Here is a 21137-nt window from a genome sequence, read left to right on the forward strand (position 1 = left end):
TTTTTTTTTTTTGCCAACAAATTACAAGATTGACTCAAACGAGCCAATAAGAAGGGAAATTGTTCACGAAGTTAATTGGAAGCGATTTTACTCTAGCTCGATGCGCCAGTTTGTCCACTCTACCATTTTGTGATCTTGGTACCTGAACGAGAGAGAAAGACAAAAATTCTCCTTTATCTTCTTCGATAGCGTCCAAGTATGTCTTGAAAGCAGGCCATTCAGAAGGTTAGGAAACCATCTAAAAATTCAGGTAGTTCTGAATCATTATCTAAAATTTTTTTATCCGATGTGAGATATTGAATATAGTTTTTTTATTTCCATAAATTAAAAAATTTTCTTTTTTAAAAAAATTTTGGAAATTTAAAAAATGTTAATGAATGACATGTTAAATCCTGATAGTTTATTTAAAATAATTCATAATATAGAAAATTATGAAAAATTTTAAAAAGTTAATTAGTGAAATGTCTAATCTCTATTGGTCGTTTAAAATTCTAGGTGGACGCCTTTAGGAGCTTATAGCTTCTACTTTTTATTAGTATAGATTTTTTAAAATGTTTATTTTATATAAATGCAATAAACATATTTTACTCAGTTGACCCGTGGTCGAACCCGGTTGACCTGATGACCCGGTGGCCCAGGTGCTAGATGAGATCAAATGCAAAGACTTCATCAGAAGAGAAGAGTAAAGTGAATCCTGTTTTCATCTTTGATGTCTCCAAGCAGGGAACTGTGGCTTCTAATTTAAATTGGGAATATTAACATATAACGTCAGATAAGCTTATGGTTAGTGACAACTATTAAAATGTCAAATGGGTAAATAACTACGTTTCTTTATGCCAGAAAACAAAATGTTGGACAGATTAAAAGATCTAAGAAGTAAACATTTGCTTAATACCGCAAGAGTAAAAGAGGACAAAAATTTGTTAAAGTTAATTACTTCATTTGTACGTGCATCTGAAACAACAGAAACAACTGCCCTGCAAGTTGCTCGGATGACCCTACAATAAGAATGCAATAGAGCCTGTGAAGATGTCCTTTCAGGCCTCAGAACATAGATGCATGAAAACACAGTTTGGGCCAGCGAATGACCCATGTGCCACGTTGCCTGCAAAAAAATAGAGAATCATAAGGAAGATACAAAAGATCAACCAAAATCAGGTAACATTTTTGCTTACTTAACACTAAAAAACAAAACAAAAAGAAGACACAAATTGTGGATGAAGCAACTCCAAGTCGAAGATTTTAGCTACATACAGATCTCGTTATCAGAAGTTTGCGAAGTGATTAATTCTTTCAGGAAAAGGAAACGTGAGATGCTATATACTTACAACTCACGTAGTATCATATTAGCACATCTTTGACAGAGATTACCTCGCACGCCAGAAGATGGTCCATAATGTCAATAATGGATTGCACATTAACAGTACTATCAGAGCTTACAGGGACCGGCGCAAAACCGCTTTCGATGGCTTCATCTATAGAATAAAATGTAGACACCATTCCAGAATTCATCTTTGGGTCCATAATCTAGCATAAAGCAGGGACACCATTAAGTGACGGGAAAGAGATTGCAACAACAAAATCAATTAGACACAGTTTGTGATACACATACTGAAGATAGGCCACACTTAATAAGGGATGTGACCAGTCCATAATGTCATTTTCAATAAAGTTCCAGCATAGAAGCAGAATCTATATCTGTTGTAGAAATAAAGATCAGAGGGGAGATAAAAAGGTTTAGAACCTCCAAAGCAGACATGGCAGCAAAAAGATTGAAATTATCTCAAAATGAGTTGGCCCTCTTGAAGATCTGCAAAATGAGTTGAACCTCATTAATGAGTTGGCCCTCTTGAAGATCTGCAAAAGAAAGAAGACTTCAATCAGAAAATGATCTCATACAAAGTTCAAAACCAAATTGAGAGTACATAATTCTCAGCCATCGAATCAAAAGCATACTATGAAAACATCTTTAATCCCTAAGAGAGAGAGAGAGAGAGAGAGAGAACCAGTGCAGGCGGCGGAGAGGAGAGGCGAGACATCGGCCCAGACGGAAGTATCACCGGAAGGGATAGAAGAGTTTTTAGAGTCGTGATGAATCGAAGACGAGTCTTCGTCCCTCAGTGGTTGCATCGTTCGTTCGTTGCTCAGGAACTCGCGAATCGCCGCCGATTCAGCAGTTTCGTCTTTCTCGATGCCACACTTGCCTCGGCCATTTAGGGTAATTTCCGGGTCGGATCACCAGCGAATACACCCAACCACCCGATCCTCGCTTTGCGTGCACTTTTTTTTCTTTTCTTTGTATCATTCTATATTAATTATCTTTTTATATAAACCTTGATAACAAAATTACTCGTTAACAAGATCATGACACGTATTAAATATATTGATTAGATATCGACACGTATCTAATTCTATTTATAGAATTTTATATGTTTATATATTAAAAAATGTCAAAGTTACTTATTAACAAGATATTAACATATGTCAAATATATTGATTAGATCATGACACGTGTATAATTTTATTTACAGAATTTTACATGTTTATATTATATAAAAATAAATATTTTTCTAAATCAAAAAGGAAAACTAACAAAATCAATATAATTTCTAATTATATTATATTCTCAATAAAATTTGACATGTGTTAACAAAAACGAAATTAATTAAACATGTATATTAATCAATAAATAATGAATAACAAAGTGAAAAAGAATAACATAAGTTATTTAACATAATTTTAGTCGAATATAAATTGTATTTATCGTTGTAATATAAATTTTTATTGTAAGTAAACACACAAAACCTTGAAAGAGTAATGAACTTAAAAAAAAATTTCAATACATGATGTGTATTAGTATAGTTTTACATGTTTTATTTTTAAAGATTTTAATGCACATAGTAATATGAGAAACCTAAAAGAAAAATAGAAAAACTGAGTTTGTAAGAATGAATTTTTGGTTAATCGATGAAAACTGACAAAAATATTACTTATGAAATTACGACATATAGTAGAATAATATTTATGATATTTTTGAATTTCCAAATTTTTTGTGGATGTTAACTGATTTTTTACTGATTGTTTATTGTTAAATTTAAAATACTAACCAATATACATATTATCTCATATGATGCTCATATTAGTTTTTTTATATTAAAATTTTAACTCTAATACATGAAGAAGTGAATTATGGTTTTACGATGAAATAGATAGTTAAATGTGATTACTAAACTGAATATCTAACGATGAAATTTATTTTAGATTAAAAAAATTCAAATATTAATATGTATCATTTTTAAAAAATTGATTCAAGAATATTATTCATATTTTTTATGTTTGATTTTATAATTTGAACACATGTATTTTTGTAATGCATATGTTAAAACATAAGATAATATGAAATATATTATAATTTATAGGAATGAATCTTCACTAATTTGATGGTATTTGATGGTAATGTCTATATATCTTTATATATGTTTTTATTTTATAATTTTCACTTATTTAAAATTGATTATGAAATGAGTTAAAATTAGTACTTATGAGATAACAACATAACAAATATATCTTAAATATGTTGATTCAGTTTTATTGCGAATTATATTTTGTTAATTTTTATTTGTATTTTCAATTCTTACTAAAATATAGACTTGATATGATTTATTAATTGTGTTTGATATAAAATATTTATTTCTATGCATTAAGATGAAATGTATAATTAAACTTAAAATATAGTTTATTACGATGTTATAGATATTTAAATGGTACTCCATGTCCTATAAGAGTTTTTGGATAAAAGCACAAAGATTAATAAACAATAAATATTATGTCATTTATAAAACTTCAACCAATAAAAAATATACGGAAAACGGTATATTTCTCCAAAAGAATATCATATCAAGTCAGATAGAGCTCAATCTATTACGACGTGCTATATATTTCCAAGAAAATATTTCTCAATCTATATTTCTCAGACTCCATAGTTCAAGATCTATATCTCCTTGGAAACATAGTTTTCACCTAATTACCCGCAAACATATGTTTTGCTCGGTTCACTATTTACTGAACCAACTAAATAAAATAATAAAACAAATATAATCTAATTTGAACCGAATTAAATTAATTAAAACAAATTAAAAGAAAAACAAGAACATAATGATTTTCTTCTGTTGATCAAAGATTAAGCTCTATCTAGCTTGATGTGATACTTTTTGAGGTGAAATAGATTGTTTTCCTGAAAAATATATTGCATAGTTCAAATAGTCATAAATTGTTATATTGATAAAAATTGTACATAGAAACTTGAGAAAATATTATAAAATAATGCAAAAAAACCTTCAACCTTTTATATAATAGAACTGAGAGATTATTAAATTGAATTATGAGAAGTTCATATTCAATACTAAAATGTTATAAGATAAAATTTAAAAACATGTCTACTATTCTCAATAATTTTTAAAAAAATTTATCCGCGTAATAATGCGGGCCTTATTTAGTTTGTTATAAAACAAAGAGAAATTACTTATAATATTACATAAAAGTTGTTTTATTACTATAATATTAGGTTTTGAATAAAATTTATATTGTTAAGAATGACTATGCTAGCGATCACTAGAGGATCAGTGGTCATCCCTTTCCTAAGGTGGAAGAATTACGCGCGAGCTTGTGCCTTCCAAGGCCACTATGACCCAATAAGCCGACTCCAACTGGACCATCACTTTTTTTGTTTATTAATTGGAACCAACTCGCATAAATTTCATTTATTATCTTAGAACCAATTCACTCTTCAAAGCAAGAGAAAGTAATAAAAGACTCAAGATTTGAGTTTTGTAGTTTTTCACAACTTATTTTGGTTTTATTCATTAACTTAAATAGAGAAATTGGAGTCGTAACTCCTTACAACGTGAATGAAAGAAAATGGAGAACATACTCCTCATGACTCGTTTCCATTTTATGTACACTTATAATTACCCTTCTATATGTTACTATATTTGATATATTTTGATAAAAACTATATATGATTGATGACGATAAAAACTATATATAAAAACTAAAAAGTTTTTAAATATTATAATTTTTAAACTTTTAAAATTAAAATTTTTTTTTTGTCATTTTTATTGTCATGTTTTCATGTTTTTTATTCAATGTTTTCTTATTCTTCATATTCTTTCTTGTCATTTTTATTGTCAAATTTTGTGGTAATTGTCATGATTACTTTTACCGTCTGGTTCTTCGCTATACTCTTGTTCTTCTTCATCCTCGTCAACTCTATACTAATAAAAAGTAGAAGCTATAAGCTCCTAAAGGCGTCCACCTAGGATTTTAAACCACCAATTGGGATTAGACACTTCACTAATTAACTTTTTAAAAATTTCCAGAATTTTCTATATTAAGAATTATTTCAAACAACCTATCAGGATTTGACATGTCATTCATTAACATTTTTTTAATTTCCAGAATTTCTTAGAAAAAGGAAAATTTTAAATTAATGGAAATAAAAGAACTATGTATAATATCCCACATCGGCTAGAAAGTTTTTAGAAAATGATTCAGAACCAGTATAAATAAGATTAATATGCTTCCAACAACGAATGAGCAGGAAAACTTGATTTATCAAGCGTCCAAGTTTAAAAGTATATTCGGTTTGATTCAGTTTTTTATTTAATCAAATTAAAACTTTAAAAATTTTCAAAAATATATATTATAATATTAAAAAAATAAAAGTTTTAATATTATAAATATTGAAACTTTTAAAATTTCTTAGCTTTTAAAAAGTTTTTAAATATTATAATTTTAAAAGTTTAAAATATTATAAAATTGAAACTTTTTAACAGTTTAAATATTATAAATATTGAAACTTTTAAAAGTTCTTAGCTTTTAAAAAGTTTTTAAATATTATCATTTTTAAATTTTAAAAGTCTAAAATATTATAAATATTGAAATTTTTGAAAAGGTTCAAAATTTATATTTCGAAATCTTTTAAAAGTTTAAAGAAAAGTTTAAAGAAAAGTTTAAAATATTAAAAATATTGAAACTTTTTAAAAGGTTCAAAATTTATATTTCGAAACCTTTTAAAAGTTTAAAATATTATAAGTATTTATGTAAAACATAAATTATCTTATTTATCTACGTTTGTGCTTTTTATTTCTTATGAGCTGTAAAATTTATTTTTGTGTATGATTTTATAGATGAGTTGATATTCTTTCATTAATTTTTTATTTTTTATCTTATTTTTTATTTTTACGAGAAAAGAAATGATTTTGTTCTTGAAGTTTGATGGATTAACAAGTTGTGTGGTAGTCTAAAAAAAGGTTTTTTAGTGGAAGAATATGAAGAAGTTGACGAGGATGAAAAAGAAAAAGAGTATAGCGAAGAACCAGACGGTAAAAGTAATGATGACGATTACCACAAAATTTGACAATAGAAATGACAAGAAATAATATGAAGAATAAGAAAACATTGAATAAAAACACGAAAATATAGGTGGTAGCGATCAATTAAATATGAAAACGAGTTAAATTCATGATGATAAAATTGTCTTGTTTTTCTGGTGGTCAAAGAAATGGTTTAGCATATGTGAGGTCATCAGTTAAATTTGTCTCGCCTGGATGTTGAGTTAAATTCATGATTTATTTTATCTGATTTGATTTTATAACACAACTGATTTTTATATTTCAAAAAATTGTGTATATGAAATTTAACTTTTTCCTTAATACTAATTTAAATCTTATTATATAAAGTTAGGTTTCGAAAGTTAGTCATTAACAAGATTTTGACATGTGTCAAGTCATCAATGTGAGATTTTGACATTTGTAAATATTTAATAGGAAAACTTTGATTACAACAAAAAGAAAATATTTTGTTTTAAAAAATATTAATAAAGTAAAAAGATAATTATAAAAATTTCAGAATTTAGAAAAAAACAAAGTTTTTTAAAATAATTATAAGGAGATTATATATATACATATATATAGATATTTCATAAAATTCAAAATTATAATATTTTTTACTTATTTTTAATTTTAAGTGATTAAGTATTAATTCTAAATTTTGTACTCACTTCTATATAATCAAAAATCGCCTCATATTTAAATAATTTATTTAAAAACATTGGTTTCAACTTTGTTTAATTGGGAATATATTTTAATGGGAAGGTAAATTTTTCTTATTTCTTAAACCAAAATTTCTTACTACTTTCTCATTTTTCAGTTGGGAATATGTAAGATTATTATGTTGACCAAAAAAAAATTAATATATGAGTCATCTTTTTCTAATACTGTATTTTAAAATTTATTGTAGTATTTTTCGATTGTAATAATTTATATTTTAATCTTTGAATGATTTAGGATTCATATATTAACATGATTATAATTTTCTATTGTTTCTTTAATTATGCCAAATTATTTTTCTTTCAATTTCTCAACCTTAATTGGTTGGTCATAAACCCTTTTTTTTTTTGCAAACATAATTGTTACCAGTATTCATTCAATCCTAAAAGGAGATAACGAATATAAGCTCATCAACCTAATGAATTGATAAAATAGGCTAATCAAACACAAGCGTACAACAAACACAGATAGATAGATTGGAAACAAATAAATCGTTGTTGATAGATCTATAGGAGCTCAAAGACTCTGACACCCTGGTTTGCGGAAATGTTTAAAACAATTGATTTAGCCACATACGTCACCAAAATGCACTTATTTTTTCAGTCAAGGGTCTTGAGAGAACTTCATAATGGATAATCTTTCTGGAAGTGATTATCGAAATTGTGCGACTGAGGACAAAACACAAGAAAATATCATTTGTTTATTTGTAAGGTCGGCAATCAAGTTTTTAAAGACTTCCAGACGTAGCAAACCGGCCATCGAATATAGGTTGGTCCACAAGCCGGGAATAGATGTAGGGTCCACTTGGGAAGGTGGGCCCATGGACTGAGAGTAGACATGAGCTCACTAAACAATGTGGCGGTTGAAGCGTTACAGAGACAGAGGCTGCATCATGATGTGGCAAAGACACTTCCACAAATATATTGAGAAATTTAGCATTATTTACTCTCAAAAGATTTTGTGACGATTGGAAAAGGTTTTGACGTTTATTGGTCGTCGGAGCAAGCTATTTTGATATAGCAAAAAGACGTGAACATTTTCTCCACACAAGATGAGGGCAGAGCCGAGGTTCTCTCTATGGTAGAGAATGTTAGACACAAGGTTATCTATCCAACAAAGGAAGGTGGAGGAGGTTTGACGCAAGGTTATCTCTCCAAGGGAGGAAGACGGAGCCAAGGTTCTCTCTATGATGGAGGAAGTTGGACCCAACGTTCTCTCCATAAGGGAGAGGGCGGAACCGATGTTTTTTCCATGGCGGGCATACATTATTGTGATGATACATCATTGATTAGTATATTATGTTATCTATAAATACATTAAGCCAACTATTTTACTTTCAATTTGGCATAGTTACTATCACGAATACATTGGGAAATTTAACATTAGTTACTACCAAAATATTTTTTGTGAAGTTAGAAAATTGTTTTTACTTTCATTGGTTGTCGGAACAAGCCATTTTGAGATAGCAAAAAGGCGTGAATATATTTTCTCCACATAGGAGGAGGGCAGAGTCGAGGTTCTCCCTATGGTAGAGAAGGTTGGACACAAAGTTATCTCTGCAAGGGAGGAAGGTGGAGGAGATTGGACGCAAGGTTATCTTTCCAAGGGAGAAAGGCGGAACCAAAGTTCTCTCCATGGTGGAGGAGGTTGGACACAAGTAGGGATGTTAAAATGGGTAAACCCACCCCATTTAAACCCATCCCATTTAAACCCACCCCATTTAACTATAAACCCATTTCAACCCATATATATTTGAAACCCATTAAACCATACTCATTTAAAGATATATTGCCCTAGTTAACCTATTAAACCCATTTAAATGTATAACTTAAGTGATAATGTGCAATTTTGTGAGTTTGTAATTTTGGCCACAAAATATTTTGATAACAAAACATGTTTTTAATGAAAGATAATTTAATGTTTTTTTTTTACAATAGATAATTTAATGTTATTGGCAGGAAAATGAGATTTTACAATTTAATAAAAAATATAATTTTACATGATCAAGAAGATTTAATAAGTATATCAATACAAATGGGTCTACATGGGTACCCATTTATTTATGATAAAATCCATATATTTAATGGGACTAAATGGGGAAACTCATTTAACCTCATTTAAGTTTTTCTCATAAATAGGTATAAATGGGCTCATTTTTAATTCAACTTACCCATTTAAGAAATGAGTTTGCTGACTCATATTAACATCCCTAGACACAAGGTTCTCTCCAAAAGGGATGAAGGTGGAGCCGATGTTTTCTCCATGGTGGTCATACATTATTGTGATGATACATCATTTATTAATACATTATGTAATATATTTTTTATTCAAAATGTTTTTTGAGCCAACAATTTTAGTAATTAAAAAACTATCCCGAAGTGAAAGTAATATATTTGGCTTAATGTGTTTATATAGACAGTTTCTAAATGGTGATAAAGAATATTTTTATAACATACAAGAGTACATTTAGGTATAAAAAATATACTTTTAATAGTAACATACATAAAGATTTGTAAATAGATATAAATCAGTGTATTATAACAAAAAAAAATTTATATATAACATACAACAAATTGTAATAAATTTAATTTCATTTATAAAACTTTAAACCCACACATCGGACGGGTCCTCATCTAGTTTTTTATAAAATAATATTTTACTACTGTCATCAATCATATATAGTTTTCATCAAAATGTATCAAATATACTCACGCGTAGCGTGGGTTCAAAACCTAGTTACCCTTAAATAATAAACATGCTAGTTATTATTATTTCTAAACTCTATGAACTACAACAAACTCTCCAAAGTCTGCATAAAAACTTTTGCATCGTCAGATTTAGCAAAGTCTGCATAAAAACTTTTGCATCGTCAGATTAGAGATGCATCAAAGTATATAATTAATTAAAGTTAGCAATATGAAATAGACTAAAGACATGGAGTATTTCAGGTAACAGAATTGGTAGACGGCGGGGGATGTATTCAACTTGGCATTTTAAGAGATTTGTGTGAAATTTATAAATTCTATGTTATTCAATCATGGATTTTAAAAAGTCTATTAAAATCCATTGTTATTCAAAACAGTTTTGTTGATTAAGATTTTTATAATTTTTAGGATTCTAGAGGATTTGTTTAGTTAAAAATACAGAAATCCAAATGTCATGGTTTTAGGTGGGATTTGAAAGAATTTTATAGAAAATCATATGAACTTCCCTACAATCTATCAAAATTCACTAAATCCCATCAAATTCTTCAAAATCATGGTTTGAATACAACCCCAGAGTGTTCATAGGATTGTCGATGAGTCACGTGATGGGAGATGGAAGTTCGTTATCGCATTTTTTCAACTCTTTCTCGGAAATTTTTAATGCACAAGAAACCGATAACTTGCTTCTCAAGAATCCTCTGGCTCTTGCACGTTGGTTCCCTACAGGGTGCGGTCCTGTGCACAGCCTTCCTTTCACTCACTCTGATGAATTTACAAGCCGATTTGAATCTCCGGTCTTGAAGGAGAGAATATTCCATTTCTCATCAGAAACAATACTATCATTGAAATCAAAGGCTAATCAAGAAAGCAGAACAACAACAATCTCTTCTTTTCAAGCGTTAACCGCGTTCATATTTTAAATTTAAGGAGATAATATTTTAAATTCAAGGATATCCGGCTCTTCAATTGGTTGCGTTTAGACGAGATGTTTTTAATTAGAGTTGAAAATTTACGAATGGGCCGATTGGACCCAGTACCGGGCAGATCCGTCTGGAACCCGACCCGGTTGGTGTGAAAACCCGAAAGGTTTGTCACGTCCCTTTTTCACCCTAAAACGAAAAGACCCTTTGTTTAGGAGCACGTCGGAGTTGGGAAGATCAAGATCTGCAGACATGGCGGACGAAGCGAACAGAGCTGTAAGTTCCTCTTCCGCTCAATTTCTTGAATCGGATCCGAATCTTCAAAAAGATGTTGCAGAAAAATGGATTTCTAATTTGTTAAGTGACAGGCTTTTATGGAGATTCAAGCAAGCATGATTGAACTTACTGGGAAGCTGAAGCAGGTAAATCCTCCCTTCCTTTGTACTATCGTCGGCTACATTTTGATTTTTCCATCTACTGTGAGGTTGTTTGTTTGAGAGACTATGCAATGATGTGACCATAGTTTTAGAATCAAAAATGAAAAGTGGTTCTTACTTGTGACTTGTGATTTTCAGTGCTAGATAGATTCTGTAACTGCGTTATGAATATGTTTCAGTGTCACGTTCCTACTTTGAAGTCCCCAGTTTCCAAATTGTAGAACTTTGTTTTGCTTATGGTTTGTGTTAATATGATTTTAGTATTTCTACAAAGAAGCTTAGCTCTATCTATCGTAATATATAGAGATGGCAAAAATCATAGACATTACTATTACTGGAAGTACTGAGATTGGCTGTCGTAAGCCATTTTCATGTGGTGGGTGATTTGGCTTGGTGTTGAAACTGACATGTGTATATGCTTGGCATTTTTAGGTGCAGAATCAGATGCGCAACAAAGAGGGAGATAAAAAGCGAGCTTTCTTAACCTTGGAAGAGCTGGGGCCATTGCCTGAAGATACAAACACCTACAAGTCAATAGGCAAGTATTTCCCTTCTCTGGTTACATAAAGGATAGTAGCTTTTTGGTTTATCATGTCTAACTTGTTTTTTATTATTCTTGTTTTCAGGAAGAACGTGAGTGATTAATAGTCCATCCAACTTAGGACCTTGCGTGAGTTTTGAAGGGCTGATTATTGTTTGCTTCATATATGATGAACAGGTTTGTTCTAGAGCCCAAGGCAGTGCTGCAAGCTGAACAAGAGCAAAAACTCAAGGACAGTGAGGCTGCCATTGTTTCTCTACAGGTACATCATTCCCTCTTTCAATTAAAGATAGATAATCTTTGATGATTGAAAGGGCTGATGGGTTATTAGCATATCATTAATATGCTGGTTTACATAACCATGTTTGTGGGATGATTGTCAGACATCAAAGGAGTACTTGGAGAAGCAGACAGCAGAGGTGGAGAACAACTTGAGGGAGCTGTTGCAGCAAGAACCAGGCATTGCTCAACAAATAATGTCCATGTCTATGTAACTTACCCTCCAAACCTTGGACAATAAGTACACTCAACACCTTGAACGACCCGTGAGTTTTGGTGGTTCTGCTTTACCAGGGCTTCTGGGATTTAATTGAAACCATAAGAAATTAAGAACGTCTTTGTAAGATTCTCACAAGTTTTTGTCTGATCAGAATTATTATAAGAAGTATCTGGTATTTTTTTTATGACAGTGACTAAGATGTCTTGTGCGAAGACAAATATCAGATTTAACCAATTCGAGATGGCACTTAATATTTTTTTTTTTTGCAATAAATGTAAATATGAATAGAGGTTTTACAAAAGGTAATACCTACACAACAACAGCTCAGGCAAAAAATAAATAAATCAAAGCTGCTATAGAGTTACAAAGATTTGGGTTGTTAACGGATCCAAAGAAGCATTAGGTTTCGTAGTCGAGGATCTTGAAAATGACAGAAGGGGCGAGCCTGGGCGACCACTTTTCGTAATAAAGCAGAGGCGGAGCTGGAAGATTGTCTTGTCCAGGAGAGGAGTTCATTCCAAGAACAGAAAAGCCGAGGGCAAAATCTGCTAAAAATCATCCTCCAAAATTGGGCTAAAAACTCACAAGCCAGCATTAGATGGTCCCTTGACTCCATCGATCGTACACAGACAACGTTCAGAAGATCTTAATTGTCCCCATACTGCAAGTCGTTGACGGGTGGGGAGTCTATCAAGTGTGGCAATCCACATTTGGAAAGCAAACCGGGGTATTGCACCCTTGAAGCAAACAGAGGGAACCCAATCCTTCCGCGATTCTCTAGGCCTGAGTGACAGGGCACTTAATATTTTGAACATATATAACCAATAAATTTGCAATTTTTGACGTCAGTAGATTAAAAATAATGTAAATGGAATCAGTGTTACAATAGTCAAACTCGATGTAATGTTCTTTTCAGTAAAAACTTAGTTGACCAATCAAAAGCATGGGAACAAGTGTCCTTTTTTTTTTTTTTTTGGCAAACGGGGACAAGTGTCCAAAAGACATACACATACATATCGAACCTCAACAAATACATTCCCTCATGTACATAGAAATCATAAATCATAATGTCTTGGCATCTAAGCAGTTCACTTAAGAAGTCCATAGTGTTGGCTTCTAACGTCTAAAGCCGTTCCCAAGAAAAACCAATTCAAGACTGATTGACGTAAAGAACAGGAACAAGTCCTGCCATCTTCCCATCTCTTCCAGGCCGCTTCTTCTTTACCTGTCATAGTTTATAAGTTGATCACGGTTAAGTTTAGGTTTTAAAAAGCTCTCCTCCTCACACGACTCATGTGCTGTCTCTCTAAATCAAGTATTACTTACGTAAAACCAGCCATCAACTTCATACTCTATATCCAATTCCTCCTCTGCCGTCAAGTTTAGCTGCAACATACCAAAGGTGTTTTAATGCTTACATCATAACACATCTTTCCAGGAATATAGATTACCGCATAGGTAATAACGAATGGATAATATTGAACCACATATATCTGAATCATTTAACTGGTGTTTGCACAACATACCAAAGGAGAAAGACAAAAGCACGCTTACCTCATCATCTCCTCCTGCGGTGAAGTCATAGAGCGCTGTTCCAAATCTTGTACCAGTAGATTTCCTAGGTTCTTCATCATCTGATTCATAACTTCGAGAACCAGACCCTGCTACAGGGTTCTCAAACGATTCACGACTTTGTGGCTCAGAATACGAATAAGGCGGAGGAGGCTCTTCTCTAATCTGAAAGGGAGTGAAGGAAGAATAAGAAATGGCCATGCTAACAGCAATCAGCCCATTTCACAACATATACAAACACAGAAAAGAATATCAGCTTACTGGGGAACCATAGCCTTCATATGTGGACTGGTATTTGCTTCCACCCGATTTTGCCTATTTGAGTTACCACATTCATATAGTTAAAATTAGTTGGCACAAAATATTCCATGAGTTCTTATGATCAAAAATAATTCAGCGTTCTTTATGCTTAAACTATACTCATGCCTTTTCCTTTTAAGACACAACTTGCATGCATATCAATATCTCTGGTTACTATTGTTTATGAAAAAACAGACTTGAGGAACATTTTCAGAGATATTTATACTTCGTCACTGAAGCAGAATTCGTTTTCATATTCTATTAACTCACTGAAACAAGCTTTTTTCTTGGTTCTCGGTTTTCATTGTGACTAAGACTTAAGACATTTAGAAATAATCAACTGAATGAAAATATTCTAGAACCGAATCATCGTATAACTACAGGAGACTCTGTGGCCCATACTAGGTGGTAATACAGAATTGAATTTAAGGAAGAATTTGTGTACCCTACCGTTGCTTGTGAGGAAGGCTTTGAGCTGAACAATGATGGGTAGTTCATTCCACCAAAGTGAGATGATATGGAACTTTCCACTGATCCAGTAGAATCTGGAGACGATGAACCTGATCTAGCATCTTCTTCCTGTAAATACAACAAAAGTCATGTTTTATCATCGCTATAACAAAGTCATTTTGAAGAAAGCTCTGAGATGGATAAAGCTAACAGTATACCTCCAATTCTGAAGTTTCTAAAAGAGTCTTAGCCCACATGTCATCATAGCCAACTGAAGGTCTAGAGAAGACATTCTCCTCCTCAACATCTGGTGCATCTGTTCCGACTCCAGCAAGGAATTCATTGACCTGACAAGTATTAAATAGGTCTTAGTTTCATTTGCAGACATAAAATAGTATGTAGCATCTATAATGTAACTATGCATGAAAGAATACCGGTAAATCATAAGTTCACATGAACAGATAATCAGATGAATGGATTAACTACTACTGAAACCTTAATGGCATGTAATGCAAGTAGAACCACTATTTTAATCGGAAAATTCAATACTTAAACTTGTCATCACAAGTGCAGTCCCCAAGCATTCAGTATTGACCGCATTCAGACCAGTTCCGAACAAAGGCATGGTACTTTATTGTAATGTGAAATGGTTTATTAAGTCTTGTTTGAAAACGAGGTTTTACTCCAATGGGTAATCCACACAACTATTATTATTTTCTGATTCCTTATCAGAAAATTTATTGTGCCCCATCATATCCTATATCTAACGATTAGAAGAATATTTCAATAGTACACACAGGCTCTAAACTGCACACATGCTAATCTGTTATCTTAAAAAGTCAGATAAAAATAGCAACTGACCCTGCTCATTGCTGGGGCATTGTTTCCAAGAAGACCATCATCGCCAAGGTTGGCAGCCCAAGCATTCACCAAATCATCATCCAAACCACTGGAGTTTGAGGCAGCAGGTGCAGGCTGCGTGGACTCATAAATTAAGTCCGAAATTCCGGTAGCAACAACAGCTGGATCAGTGGACCCAGCAGATGCACTGATATTGTGCTTTGTGCGGTATATGTCAATGAGCTTTGCACTTCATAGTTTACAAGTAAGAAGAAAGACTGTTATCATATGAAACCAGAATAGAGACAGAAAAGTATGGTTGTGGTAAGCATGCAATAATTGCATTGCAATGTGCACAAAACAGATAGACAGCAAGATAACCAAACATAAAATGAATTTTTATCAAGTACTGTCACAGGCTGTCGCTGGTTGATATAATGAATTCAGAATGCTACCTTATCGGGCCCAGGGGTAAATACTTGGCTCTCGGAATATAGCAAAACATGGATACAAAATCGAGCAGCCTCTCATGGTTTTCGTAGAGTTTTTTCAGCTCCTCATCCTTCCATTCTTTGTTTGCATTATCGTGATTGCGTATTTCCCTAAGTACAATCAAGGAAAAAGTCATATGTCAATGATAATATCATATACAGGTTACACGCATGAATCACATTAAAAAGAAAAAAAGGAAAAGAAGGTAAGATTTCTTCCTTACTTGATTAATTCGTCTTGTCCTATGTACATTTCATCCAGAACTTTTAACATCGGAGTTATTAACACTCCAAGTCCTGTACCACTAGCTCCTTGGTCTTCCCCATTACTCAAGTGCATTTCAGAAAGTTGAGATTGCACACCACCCTCTGCCAAAGTGTACAAAAACTCGTATATCTGCAGCCTGAAAGGTTCACCAGATCTAATAGCTATCGTAGTAAGAGCTTGAATTGCAACAATTCGGACCTGTGTATGAAAGAAGCATAAAAATTAGGCGGGAAACCGTAGAAGTAATACTCATCTTAGTAGCGTGTCCTGACGGCATAACCATGTCTATGCTTCAATAAGACTCTAACTAAAGTGCTAGGAAGAACATCATACATTGAATTAAGAATCACAACTTATAGNTCATCCTTCCATTCTTTGTTTGCATTATCGTGATTGCGTATTTCCCTAAGTACAATCAAGGAAAAAGTCATATGTCAATGATAATATCATATACAGGTTACACGCATGAATCACATTAAAAAGAAAAAAAGGAAAAGAAGGTAAGATTTCTTCCTTACTTGATTAATTCGTCTTGTCCTATGTACATTTCATCCAGAACTTTTAACATCGGAGTTATTAACACTCCAAGTCCTGTACCACTAGCTCCTTGGTCTTCCCCATTACTCAAGTGCATTTCAGAAAGTTGAGATTGCACACCACCCTCTGCCAAAGTGTACAAAAACTCGTATATCTGCAGCCTGAAAGGTTCACCAGATCTAATAGCTATCGTAGTAAGAGCTTGAATTGCAACAATTCGGACCTGTGTATGAAAGAAGCATAAAAATTAGGCGGGAAACCGTAGAAGTAATACTCATCTTAGTAGCGTGTCCTGACGGCATAACCATGTCTATGCTTCAATAAGACTCTAACTAAAGTGCTAGGAAGAACATCATACATTGAATTAAGAATCACAACTTATAGTCAGCGATTTTCTATAACAGTAAAGGTCTGGACAGTAATGAAGCTTTAAATAGAAAGAGAGACCATACAAGATCATTGAAGTCAACTTTCATTTGTTTACATTTATAGTTTCTGGTCAGGCACAATTACTCCAGGTTTCAACTTTTGTTTCATGTAAAGAAAAAATTGAAACCTTAAAAAGAATCAGCTACTAAAACCTAGATAACTAGACCATCCAATTTGTCCGCACTTAAAAAAGGGTCTCGAGCTATGGTCTTCGCTCTAGAGTGTAGCTACAAATATAGAAAGTTGCACCACATGTTTACCAGGCAAAATGCTCCCAAACAAGGTTTACGATCTAAGACTTAACACAATCAGGTCATATACATATTGATAAGAATGTGGATAAAATATCCTACATTGGATAGAAGAGGAATAAATCAAAGGGCGCCCAAACCCTTAAGCTAGCATTTATAGTGAGTTCTATCTAAGGGTTTTTGTGGGTTTGGTTTGTGGCCAACTCCTTTGACAAATTGTCTAATTAAAAACAATAAAATTCAAAAAAAGAAAATATGACCAAAAAAATATAGTGGTATACCTCCCAGCTTCCACTAAATGCACATCTCTGGAGGCGAGTTAATGCACCAGCAAGGGTAGGATTGCGAGAACTGGCAGCGGCAACCATTTTATCTGCATCCAACATCATAAGTGCAGTGCCCGGTGGAGTTGCAGATTCCCAGGCGTATTCAGAAGCGGCGTAGTTTGCATTTTCTCCAAGGAACCATACCTGCCATAGTATTAATGCATGTAAGGTGTTGAAAAGGTAGCATTCTGAGAAAAAGATTACCAAATGCATGTAAAACAATCTGAGGAATGCTTACTGCTGCTTGCACCAATTTCTGCAGCGCGAGAGCTGACTTGGGATCTGATGCAGAGACCCTATCAATTGATGTCATTCCTGCCATGGACCCCGGCTGTGGAGGTGGTAAATCGAGTACTATCGTGACGGCTTCCAGAGCTGTGTGCTTCCAGTCAGGACCGGCTCCAACAAGACATGTCTAGAAGTGGATCAATTAATAAATTGTATCAAATAATGTACTAGAGGCAGCAAAAATTCATCACCATATCCCACAATAATTTGAGCCTTACAAATATACTTGCAATTACTTATTTTTCCACATCTATCGCTACCAAATATCAACTAGACAAGCATACAAACTTCAAAATGTATTAAACGCAATCAAAGTGAAACAGGAGGACTATACAACAGCTGTACGTAAGTATCAATAGCTTTAGAATTAAATAAGGAAACAGAGTATACCTTCCAAAGCAGCTGTAAGACATCAGCGTCGATTTTCCCCGGAACTTTGGTAGCAAATATTCTGGCAATTTCGAGAAGAATAACAGCCATATCTGGAGTTGCCTGTTAAAGAATAATAAAACGGAGTCAACTAGACAGAAGAAAACAGTGCACGTTTCACTCTTCAAATATTTGTTCAGGTTTGTCATCAGTTTCATCACAGCAGATGAAATTTGTCACAAGTTCCTAGGTGTAATTTTTTTGTGCCAGATACCTCTTGTAACAAATCTAAGAAATTAAAGAGATTCCATACACAAGAAAACTACTACAAACGTTCTAGTTATAGGATTTTGGACAAACAACAGAGCTGCTAAAACTTGTAAGCACTTTGCAAATACAAATCAACAAGTGAAGAAAATATCGTACTTACCTTAAAGCGAGCATGCAAAGTAAGCAAAACATCATTAACAAGAGCTGCGGGCCAAGCAGGATCTGAAAGCTCTGAGGCAATGATTGATTTCAACTCATCCAACGATTCATCCGGACTTTGCATCCATATCAATGCTTTGATAACCATTGCCCGGACATACACGCACTCGCATGCTACTGTTGTTCGAACCACCTCCATTAATGCAGCCAGTAAACTTGCAATTGTATCATTGCGACCAGGCCCTGCAGATATGGATGATGTTCTCCGAATTCCTGTAATAGTCGAACAAATATAATTGATAAAAATAAGGGTAAACATGTAAACAAAGAGTGGGAAAGAAGGTAATTTCACGGTGATTTTGGAACATATTAAAGCTCGAAAATTGGAAAGAAACCCTACATAGGTAATAGCTCGGTAAAGGGAAATCAAAGTGACAGGAAAAACATGTTCCTTTATTTAGGTTAGAAGAAAAGACTTGTAAACCATCATATTATTTTAGTACGGACTGAGCATAGAGTTCACTCACATTTGTAGTTTTGTTACAATTAGAGCTACAATAAAATAGTCGGATAATGTTGAAGCACCATCCCAGCATAGATAAAATGACTTAACTCATATTTGTAGTTGGTGTATAATAATACAATACAAAGATTGTACTCATGGTAAGAGGGTAATGACAATGTACCTTCTGGGTGAGAATTGTCATTGGTCTCACTATCATCTACAGCGTCAGAAAATGCATTTACATGAACGGATTCATCAATGTCCTGTAATCCCATAGCAAATGCTGCTGCCCTGCTCTTTCCCATTTCTTGGACAACCCTTGCTGCTGCATGAAGTACCGGTCTTGAGAAACTGCGAAATGAGCTCTCTAACCTGAAAGAACAAGCTCAATTAGCAAAGAACACAGTTATAAGGAACATTACAATCCAAAGCAACGTTCTAGTGAAGAAAGGGATCCATAAGATCTGCAATTCTAGATATGGTCGTCTACCAAGCTAGGATTACCTCCTCATTACAAGCTTAATAAGAGGCTGTGGACGCTTAGTTTTATGAGATTTATCCTTGGATGACAAGGATGGTGCTTCTGGTAACTTAAGGATCTCCCTGGTCAAGCGATACCACCCAGCAGCACGCTCATCCATCCTAAAAGATGCAGTAAATTGTGGTTATTGAATACCTTACAAAGAATGAACTAAGAGAAATCAAAGCCATCGAACTCATGCCTCTCAGTGTTATCATGTTTTCCCAAAATGCACAAAATCGCCTCATAGCAGACCCTTTCACTTGGATCTAGGAGTAGCTGATAGAGAATTGAGTTGAACTGAGACCTGATATCAGGCCTCTCTGTAAGAAGATGGAAAAGAAACTAGTAACTTGTAATTCCTCAAAACAACCTCTCCCACATAACCAGATAAAAATAACAGAGCGAGAACAGGCAGTAGAAAGAGAAAGAGCTCGATATATTTACCATCTAATGCCCGAGCTCTAGATATCGAGTGGCACAACCTAGCCAGGGAAACCCTAGCAAGAACATCATTCATATGTAGGATATCTTGCAAAGCTCCTAATTTGGTGTACAGAAGAAAGGTATATCAGCTAACCCATATTTGATCTGAAATCATCGTAGTGGTCACATAAAATGATAGTTTGCTTGTGACTGGTATCAAGGGTACGTCTCATAAGTGGAACAATTTGTACAATGCAATTAAGACTCATGTTCCAGAGACTTTTTTATAATTAGAACAAGTAAACATGACGTACAGACAAATTAACTTTAAGAGATAAAAGGCCTAGAAAGTATACCTACTGGAGACGCAAGCTTTTCTGCAACAAAAAGATCAAGAGACACAGATCAAGTTTTCAATGACAAATAATTTTGTGTCTACGCATAAATAGAATGGACAAACAATTTTAGGGGGAACAGAACAAATTATTCACCTAATGTCATTGCTACTGTATAGGGGTCTCTTGTGGCTAACTCAGATAGAATCTCCAGCGAATGCCTCACCGCAACAGGATCAGCAAAGGAAACACTGCAACATAACAATGTGAATAGCAGAATAAGTGTTCAACATACAGCAAAATTAGGAATAGACTAAAAAATTGCTCTTTTGAGAACCATCTATAATTAACTCCAATATCATCACTTAGAAAGTAGAAAGAACCAAAAAAAAGTCTTACCCCTGGGCTGCACGGTGCAGAAAAAGTGGATTTCCTGGATCAATCGGGAGTCTTCTCAGTGCACTCACAGCAGCGTATTGCAAGTTACTCCGCATAATCGACTAACAAAAAGGAGACAGAACGCTTAAGTTAATAACAAAGTTTAAATGTTAACCTTCTGGATTCCTTCTGCAATCCAGAAGCTGTATACT

General features: G+C 33.4%; 3 protein-coding genes across 4 annotated transcripts in view; 1 reads left to right on the forward strand and 2 right to left on the reverse strand.

Moving 5' to 3' along the window:
• Positions 1-781: 781 nt before the first annotated feature.
• Positions 782-2291, reverse strand: LOC104773259 (N-alpha-acetyltransferase 35, NatC auxiliary subunit-like). The gene is made up of 4 exons (XM_010497837.2): positions 2007-2291; positions 1745-1857; positions 1372-1527; positions 782-1105 (listed from the first exon to the last, which is right to left on the reverse strand). Exons 2-4 carry the CDS (start codon positions 1757-1759, stop codon positions 806-808), a joined length of 471 nt encoding a protein of 156 aa, XP_010496139.1. The 5' UTR covers positions 1760-1857; positions 2007-2291; the 3' UTR covers positions 782-805.
• Positions 2292-10904: 8613 nt separating this feature from the next.
• LOC104773260 (prefoldin subunit 1) lies at positions 10905-12459 on the forward strand. The gene is made up of 6 exons (XM_010497838.2): positions 10905-11010; positions 11103-11156; positions 11604-11709; positions 11798-11804; positions 11890-11974; positions 12096-12459. The coding sequence occupies exons 1-6, from the start codon at positions 10987-10989 to the stop codon at positions 12204-12206; spliced, it is 387 nt and encodes a 128-aa protein (XP_010496140.1). The 5' UTR covers positions 10905-10986; the 3' UTR covers positions 12207-12459.
• Positions 12460-13062: 603 nt separating this feature from the next.
• The window catches only part of LOC104773261, a 12000-nt gene continuing 3925 nt past the window's right edge, over positions 13063-21137 (reverse strand). For both annotated transcript variants that reach the window (XM_010497839.1, XM_010497840.1), the window contains 20 exons: positions 20947-21047; positions 20704-20798; positions 20569-20589; positions 20234-20329; positions 19989-20109; positions 19771-19908; positions 19448-19638; positions 18763-19034; positions 18354-18455; positions 17914-18090; positions 17631-17819; positions 16651-16892; positions 15829-15975; positions 15395-15623; positions 14752-14880; positions 14534-14662; positions 14045-14098; positions 13766-13948; positions 13538-13597; positions 13063-13436 (listed from right to left, as the gene is read on the reverse strand). In XM_010497839.1, the coding sequence (XP_010496141.1) occupies positions 13362-13436; positions 13538-13597; positions 13766-13948; positions 14045-14098; positions 14534-14662; positions 14752-14880; positions 15395-15623; positions 15829-15975; positions 16651-16892; positions 17631-17819; positions 17914-18090; positions 18354-18455; positions 18763-19034; positions 19448-19638; positions 19771-19908; positions 19989-20109; positions 20234-20329; positions 20569-20589; positions 20704-20798; positions 20947-21047 (2751 nt within the window). In that variant the 3' untranslated portion in view covers positions 13063-13361. The remainder of the gene's footprint in view (positions 13437-13537; positions 13598-13765; positions 13949-14044; positions 14099-14533; positions 14663-14751; positions 14881-15394; positions 15624-15828; positions 15976-16650; positions 16893-17630; positions 17820-17913; positions 18091-18353; positions 18456-18762; positions 19035-19447; positions 19639-19770; positions 19909-19988; positions 20110-20233; positions 20330-20568; positions 20590-20703; positions 20799-20946; positions 21048-21137) is intronic.

Source organism: Camelina sativa, unplaced genomic scaffold (genome assembly GCF_000633955.1).
Source record: "Camelina sativa cultivar DH55 unplaced genomic scaffold, Cs unpScaffold00507, whole genome shotgun sequence".
NCBI classification, from domain to species: domain Eukaryota; kingdom Viridiplantae; phylum Streptophyta; class Magnoliopsida; order Brassicales; family Brassicaceae; genus Camelina; species Camelina sativa.